Source organism: Oncorhynchus nerka, linkage group LG17 (assembly GCF_034236695.1).
Source record: "Oncorhynchus nerka isolate Pitt River linkage group LG17, Oner_Uvic_2.0, whole genome shotgun sequence".
Taxonomy (NCBI): domain Eukaryota; kingdom Metazoa; phylum Chordata; class Actinopteri; order Salmoniformes; family Salmonidae; genus Oncorhynchus; species Oncorhynchus nerka.
The window spans coordinates 52054282-52062931 of NC_088412.1; the positions used below are offsets into that span (position 1 = coordinate 52054282).

General features: G+C 43.1%; 1 protein-coding gene across 1 annotated transcript; it reads right to left on the minus strand.

Moving 5' to 3' along the window:
• Window positions 1-2097: 2097 nt before the first annotated feature.
• On the minus strand, window positions 2098-8095 carry LOC115145532 (E3 ubiquitin-protein ligase RNF138-like). Its single transcript, XM_029687056.2, has 5 exons — window positions 7871-8095; window positions 6522-6734; window positions 3271-3379; window positions 2955-3062; window positions 2098-2703 (listed from the first exon to the last, which is right to left on the minus strand). The coding sequence occupies exons 1-5, from the start codon at window positions 7972-7974 to the stop codon at window positions 2623-2625; spliced, it is 615 nt and encodes a 204-aa protein (XP_029542916.1). The 5' UTR covers window positions 7975-8095; the 3' UTR covers window positions 2098-2622.
• Between the last annotated feature and the right edge of the window lie 555 nt (window positions 8096-8650).

An 8650-nucleotide genomic window follows, 5' to 3' on the forward strand; every position in this document is an offset into this window, starting at 1 on the left:
TCTACAATTTAGAAAATAGTAAAAAATAAAGAAAAACCCTGGAATGAGTAGATGTGTCCAAACTTTTGACTGGTACTGACTGGTACACACACACACTGGTGCTGTACGCTTCAATTGGTTTACACATTTTCTGATTAAATGCAATGTATTGACATACAGTGTCAACCTTGTGACATTCATCTTTTACCATCGAATGCAATTGATTGACTTAAGCATCAATTGGTTGACACTCATATTTTCTCATTGACTACAAATGCATTGACAGAAGCATCAGCCTTGTGGCACTCTTCTTTTCCCATTGAATGAAATGTATTGGCATAAGCATCAACCCCTGTGGCACTCAACTTTTCCCATTGAATGAAATGTATTGACATAAGCGTCAATTGGTTTTAAAAGATTTTCAGATTAAATGCAATATATTGACATACAACCCTGTGACATTCATATTTTACCATTGAATGCAATGTATTAATATAAGCATCAATTGGTAGACATCATCTTTTCCCACTGACTGTGATGCACTGACAAAAGCGTCAAATGGAGCCTGGCCAACTGACATAAGCTTCAAGTGGTTGAAACCTAACTTTAGCCAAAATGACGTTTTTCTATGATATCATGTTGGCAGCCATGGCTCAAAGACTACCTGTAATCACAAGCACGATAAAGAGAAGAGAGAGAAGGGGGCAAAGACCACTGATATACAGCAGTCCTTAAACCACCCCTACTCTGGGTGCAGTGTGTGTGTTTGCTAGGTTTTATACGGAAGCTGAACAAACTGCAACGCTTGCAGGATTGTGCAGATTACATACAATTTATGGTTCAAAGGTCACAAGCTAGCCCAAAAGGAATTGTAAGCACTTTTTATCAAGCTATCTAGCTAGTTCGTCTTGTACATTTACAGGGTGAGGACAGGGTACTTTTCATTAAATATATATATATATTGATTTTCAGACAATGTACACTGTAAACCCCATTGCATTTTGTTTTTAAAATACTTCTAGTAAGTTGAGCTCGGTCAATGAAAAGTAATTATTGTTTAAAATGTTTATGTGGTACTGACTCAAAACTTAATGAGAAGTCACATCAACTAAGATTTTGTAAAGTTATGATAACAAATGAACTTTTTTTCCCAGCATGCTCCAGCATGCAGACAAAACAGGCTTTTCGGGAATAGGATAACACAGGCTGGCAAGTGACTGGCTCCTGAAAAGTGAAGACTAATCTGTTTGCTGTAGGCTACCAAAAGTCTTCCAAATATTGTTTAACAAAGTAACAAGGTTTTACAAAGCAGTGAGTGGCCTGCACATCATTGGGGGAGTCAGTGAAACTGGAAAGCATTTTTAGGACTATAATGTCCTCCTCATAGTGTAGCCTAAAATACATGTCTCCACACACCTAGGCCTATAGGCTAATGATGGATTCAAGACAATGTCGTTTTTATTGATATCAGATTCTCAGTTTGTCAGTGTCAAAGTAGCCTGTCATTTTGTACAGAATTAAGAAAGATTCTGCCAGTTTCACGTCAAGTTAAATGACATAGAATGGCCTGAAATACATTTATAAAAGGCCACATTTTACCCAGACCCTAGGCTATTAAAAATGTTCCCCATGTGTGTAACTTATGTTAGTCCCTCTACTCTACTGCTCTATGCCACTACACAAATGCAATGCGATATGCATGCAATGCTTTACTATAAAGGATATTTTTTCCTCACCCGTTCAAGAACCTCAGAGCTCCCCAGATAACCCCCTCTCGTGCTCACTTTTTGTTCAGCACCTCCCAATTGACAAATTAAGCATTTGCTGTCAGTCAAGGTGAGCTCGTGAACGTTAGCACCCCACCCACTCGGATGCATAAGGGACAATCTTCTCCTGTCCTAGAGCCCATTTTCCTATCCAATTCCATTGCAACCCAAAATCCTGACTCTTGTGCATGGAAATTCCTAATTTCTGTAATCCATAGGTTGCATTATCAAAGCAGGTCTCTTGCCTATGCATGTCCAAATACCTCTATAACATTTTCCCTGCTTCTCTGCACTGTCTCCTACATGCTGGCCATATGAGAGCTTCGATAGAGAATGTGTGATCAACAAACAGTAAGAGAGTAGATATGGATATTTATTTATACTGAGTTGGTCCCCGTTAATTAAGTTAACCTTAATATTTAAAAAAAGGTCACTGTTCATCTCCCCGTTATTCATGAGCTGATCTACTATCTGTATAGCAAATTTGGTCATTTTACTTTTGTTAGACTGCCTTTACAAAGTTAGAATGATTGGACAACGCTAAACTCGGAGTGCTTCCTGTGCACTCCGAGTTTAGTGCAAGTATATACAAAGACATGAAATGGAAAAGTATATCAAAGCTAGTGTCAATATTATAGTTGGTAGATTTGATGATAGATTTATCAAAATATCTCTACAGTAACATGAGTGTTTATTTATTGGCAGTTAGACTAGTTGCAGGAAATTTGACACTCAAAAGAAAGAAACATTTGACAACATTACAATTTTCATAAATGAGCAGCTCTGGCATTAAAATATTTAGCATATTACTTAGTACACGAATCGTGATGACATTGTTATTGCTAAATTGCTAGTTAATAAATTATATCAGTCAAGATCATCTTGGATTCAGGTTGGCATCTCGGAGAGACTCAATGATGGCATATTGGACGTTCAACGTATCGGTTTGATGGATATTCTGTGGACCAAATAAATATATTTTTAGTGTGTGTGTGTGTGTGTGTGTGTGTGTGTGTGTGTGTGTGTGTGTGTGTGTGTGTGTGTGTGTGTGTGTGTGTGTGTGTGTGTGTGTGTGTGTGTGTGTGTGTGTGTGTGTGTGTGTGTGTGTGTCTGTGTGTGTGTGTGTGTGTGTGTGTGTGTGTGTGTGTGTGTGTGTGTGTGTGTGTGTGTGTGTGTGTGTGTGTGTGTGTGTGCGTGTCTGTAGCCTACCGTGTAGTCCTCGGCATAATAGCAGTGTCTTAGGTTCAAATGTCTGATGAAGTTCCTGCTGATTTGGTTTGGGTTACCGTGTGGTAGAGAGACACACACCGGACACACCTAGATGGCACCAGAGAGCAACAATCACTCAAAGCAACAAAGTTTCAGCTCAAGTGGCCAACAACCTTCTAGGACTAGAGACACTGGAGGCAGTGACAATTGTTACTAAGTGGAATATTGTGGTTAAACAACACCAAATAACACCAAATATGATTGAAAACCCAGTGATTGAAAGCAACTGACGACTTATAACATATGTACCACTGACCACAGGCCCGTTGTCATAGTGATGGGTGTCATTGCAGTGACCCACCAGATCCTGCTCATTCAGACCACTCTCCTGGCAGATCGGACAGACAAACGTCCTCACTGCAGCACTGAGAGAGAAGTAGGGGGAGACAGATAGACACAGAGAGAGAAGTAGGGGGAGACAGATAGACACAGAGAGAGAAGTAGGGGGAGACAGATAGACACAGAGAGAGAAGTAGGGGGAGACAGATAGACACAGAGAGAGAAGAAGGGGGAGACAGATAGACACAGAGAGAGAAGTAGGGGGAGACAGATAGACACAGAGAGAGAAGTAGGGGAGACAGATAGACACAGAGAGAGAGAAGGGGGAGACAGATAGACACAGAGAGAGAAGAAGAAGGGAGACAGATAGACACAGAGAGAGAAGAAGAGGGAGACAGATAGACACAGAGAGAGAAGAAGAGGGAGACAGATAGACACAGAGAGAGAAGAAGGGGAGACAGAGACACAGAGAGAGAGAAGAAGGGGGAGACAGAGACACAGAGAGAGAAGTAGGGGAGACAGATAGACACAGAGAGGGAAGTAGGGGGAGACAGATAGACACAGAGAGAGAGAGTAGGGGAGACAGATAGACACAGAGAGAGAAGTAGGGGGAGACAGATAGACACAGAGAGAGAAGTAGGGGGAGACAGATAGACACAGAGAGAGAAGTAGGGGAGACAGATAGACACAGAGAGAGAAGTAGGGGGAGTAGGGAAGTAGGGGGAGACAGATAGACATAGAGAGAGAAGTAGGGGAGTAGGGGGAAGTAGGGGGAGACAGATAGACATAGAGAGAGAAGTAGGGGAGTAGGGGAAGTAGGCGGAGACAGATAGACATAGAGAGAGAAGTAGGGGAGTAGGGGAAGTAGGGGAGACAGATAGACATAGAGAGACACAGAAGTAGGGGAGTAGGGGAAGTAGGGGAGACAGATAGACATAGAGAGAGAAGTAGGGGAGTAGGGGATGTAGGGAGACAGATAGACATAGAGAGAGAAGTAGGGGGAGTAGGGGAAGTAGGGGAGACAGATAGACACAGAGAGAGAAGTAGGGAGACAGAGACACAGAGAGGGAAGTAGGGGGAGACAGACAGACACAGAGAGAGAAGTAGGGGAGACAGACACAGAGAGAGAAGTAGGGGAGACAGACACAGAGAGAGAAGTAGGGGGAGTAAGGGAAGTAGGGGAGACAGATAGACACAGAGAGGGAAGTAGGGGAGACAGATAGACACAGAGAGGAAGTAGGGGGAGACAGATAGGGGAGAGACAGATAGACACAGAGAGAGAAGTAGGGGGAGACAGATAGACACAGAGAGAGAAGTAGGGGGAGACAGACACAGAGAGAGAAGTAGGGGGAGACAGATAGACACAGAGAGAGAAGTAGGGGACAGAGACAGATAGACAGACACAGAGAGAGAAGTAGGGGGAAACAGACACAGAGAGAGAAGTAGGGGGAGACAGATAGACACAGAGAGAGGAGTAGGGGGAGACAGACACAGAGAGAGAAGTAGGGGGAGACAGACACAGAGAGAGAAGTAGGGGGAGACAGATAGACACAGAAAGACTGAGCATATAAATGTAGTACTGTAGTTGTATATCTTGAAGACAAGGGTAAATATTCACTCTAAAGTAAACCAGTAGCTTTCTTACTTTGCTAACTGGCCTTGCAGGTTCATGCAAGTCATTAAGAAGTGACACACAATCATGTAAGATTTTTAATGATGAGTCAGCAGCAGAGGAGGCTGGTGGGACGAGCTATAGGAGGATGGGCTCATTGTAACGGCTGAAATGGAATTTATGGAGCGGTATCAAACACAAACATATGGAAACCACATGGTTGACTCCGTTCCATCGATTCCATTCCAGCCATTACAATGAGCCCATCCTCCTATAGCTCCTCCCACCAGCCTCCTCTGCTCTGCAGTAGTCTTTGGGATTGTGGTAATGGCTGAAGCAGAATCAGTAGAATGGTGTCACATGGTGTCCATGCGTTTGATGTATTTGATGCCATTCTACTGGTGTCCATGTATTTGATGCCATTCTACTGGTGTCCATGTATCTGATGCCATTCTACTGGTGTCCATGTATTTGATGCCATTCTACTGGTGTCCGTGTATTTGATGCCATTCTACTGGTGTCCATGTATTTGATGCCATTCTACTGGTGTCCATGTATTTGATGTCATTCTACTGGTGTCCATGTATTTGATGCCATTCTACTGGTGTCCATGTATTTGATGTATTTGATGCCATTCTACTGGTGTCCATGTATTTGATGCCATTCTACTGGTGTCCATGTATCTGATGCCATTCTACTGGTGTCCATGTATTTGATGCCATTCTACTGGTGTCCATGTATCTGATGCCATTCTACTGGTGTCCATGTATTTGATGCCATTCTACTGGTGTCCATGTATTTGATGCCATTCTACTGGTGTCCATGCGTTTGATGTATCTGATGCCATTCTACTGGTGTCCATGTATTTGATGTATTTGATGCCATTCTACTGGTGTCCATGTATTTGATGTATCTGATGCCATTCTACTGGTGTCCATGTATCTGATGCCATTCTACTGGTGTCCGTGTATCTGATGCCATTCTACTGGTGTCCATGTATTTGATGCCATTCTACTGGTGTCCATGTATTTGATGCCATTCTACTGGTGTCCATGTATTTGATGCCATTCTACTGGTGTCCATGTATCTGATGCCATTCTACTGGTGTCCATGTATTTGATGCCATTCTACTGGTGTCCATGTATCTGATGCCATTCTACTGGTGTCCATGTATCTGATGCCATTCTACTGGTGTCCATGTATCTGATGCCATTCTACTGGTGTCCATGTATTTGATGCCATTCTACTGGTGTCCATGTATTTGATGTATTTGATGCCATTCTACTTGTGTCCATGTATTTGATGTATTTGATGCCATTCTACTGGTGTCCATGTATTTGATGCCATTCTACAGGTGTCCATGTATCTGATGCCATTCTACTGGTGTCCATGCGTTTGATGCCATTCTACTGGTGTCCATGCGTTTGATGCCATTCTACTGGTGTCCATGCGTTTGATACCATTCCATTGGTTCCGTTCCAGCTATTATTATGAGCCTTCCTCTCCTCAGCAGCCTCCTGTGGTTTAGAAACGTAATGTACTCCCAGGGTCTCTACATAGTTTTGCTGTATTTGGCTCTGTGTGTTTGACTATGTATAGACCAGTCCCTCACTCACCTCTGGATATCACCTGTCACAGGTCTAGTTGCTGGGGTGTAACTCCTCGTCAAGCCAGAGAGAGGTTGATCCAACCTGATGACTGTGGCCCTCGTCTGGACTGTGACACCAGTGGCACCAACAGGCATTATGTCATCAGCCTGTGCCTTACCTCTGCACAAAGGGCAGTGGGGTAACCGCTTTAAAGAGCGCGAGAGACATAGTCGGCAGAACCTGCAACACACAGCACACACACACAGCACACACACACAGCACACACACACAGCACACACACACAGCACACACACACAGCACACACACACAGCACACACACACAGCACACACACACAGCACACACACACAGCACACACACTTCATTCAATTAAATGCGTAAGCAACATGCATAACTGTGGTAATGGTCCACTGATAAAGTGGGCACATTCTTCAGTCATGAAGTATACACTTACAGAATCATAGTCGGCAGAACCTGCAACACACGCACACACACACACAGAACACACACACACAGCACACACACACAGCAGTCATGAAGTATACACTTACAGAATCATAGTCGGCAGAACCTGCAACACACGCACACACACACACAGAACACACACACACAGCACACACACACAGCAGTCATGAAGTCTACACTTACAGAATCAAACCTGCTAGAACCTATTTCCCAACACTGTCATAGATCCAGACAACATTGATCATAACATTGAAAGAAAAAGGTTAAAGTCTCATCCACATTTAGATAGGCTGCCTTCTCTCAGAAGAGGAATTACCATATAAGTATAATATTTGGGAATATCAGGGGATTTTTGTTCGTGGTGTGAGGGAAACTTCCCCTCATGTAAAGACACGCCATCAAGTGTTAGTTATTTACCAGCAATGGAGGAAGTAAAGAACCTTTTTTATTACTTAGAGTCATTGGTAAAAATCATATGATCTTTGACAAGACATCCATAAACTAAACTGTAATCTACTTTACAAACAATTTGACGTCAATCTCATCTCAGTAGTTTATCATATTACTCAAGTGATGTTGAAAGCACTTGTGAATGAGAAACATCAATGTACACATATACTGTTGCCTTTGCACTGTGCTGATGGTCTTTATTGACAGAAATAGAGAATTCATAGAACACTTATTTGAGGGAGTTCAGACACTGAGTTAATTATATTAGAGAGAATGACCTATTTGGGATTAGAGACCGTTATAGCCATCAGCTCCAGGAAGTGAACCTAATTTACATTCACTCAATTTAAATAGAAAGACCAGGCTACACGTTAAGTTACAGATTAGGCTGGAAGCTGTGGAGTAACACTAGATAATATGCCAATAAAAAGAGGTTACTCACACATGAGAGCAGGCAGCAGGGTGATGTGGGTCCATCAGGGGGCTCATACAGATGGGACACTCATCCTCAGATGGGGTCTGTAGGCCTCCTGCAGAGTGGGCCATACTTTGGCTGGGAAAGATTCTCTCTCCAGGACAGAGTACACTACAGTCTCCCCTGGGGCCGGTGTGGTGTGTGTGAGGCAGCAACTGTACTGTCTTGCTAAAAATACCTGGCTACCTATCTACCTCAGAGCACAGCCTCTTACCTACAGACCCAGCCCATAGGAGGGAAACTCCAATCACACAGCTGACCGAGTTCTTTAGTCCCAGCCCAGGGACTTTCTGGACTGTCTTTACTGAAAGCAAACTCACTTTCCGAGAGAGAGAGAGTGTGTGTGTGTGTGTGTGTGTGTGTGTGTGTGTGTGTGTGTGTGTGTGTGTGTGTGTGTGTGTGTGTGTGTGTGTGTGTGTGTGTGTGTGTGTGTGTGTGTGTGTGTGTGTGTGTCTGTCAACCAGGTTCTCAGGATAAGGCATGACAATGAAGACTTGAACTGGGTACTCGGTATCCAGGAAGGCACACCACACAGTACTACAAAAAATATAACAGCTTTTATTAAAAAAGGGCAATGTGCAGTTGCTACATCCATTTTGTTGACTTAGAAATGAATGATATGTACCAAAGGATTCTTCAAGAATATAACTGATAATTGCCTCATGAGCTCAGTTCAACTGTAGTACCCCATCTGAAACCAAAATATAAGCTTGTTTTAAATGTAAACAGACACTGTATAGCCTCAAA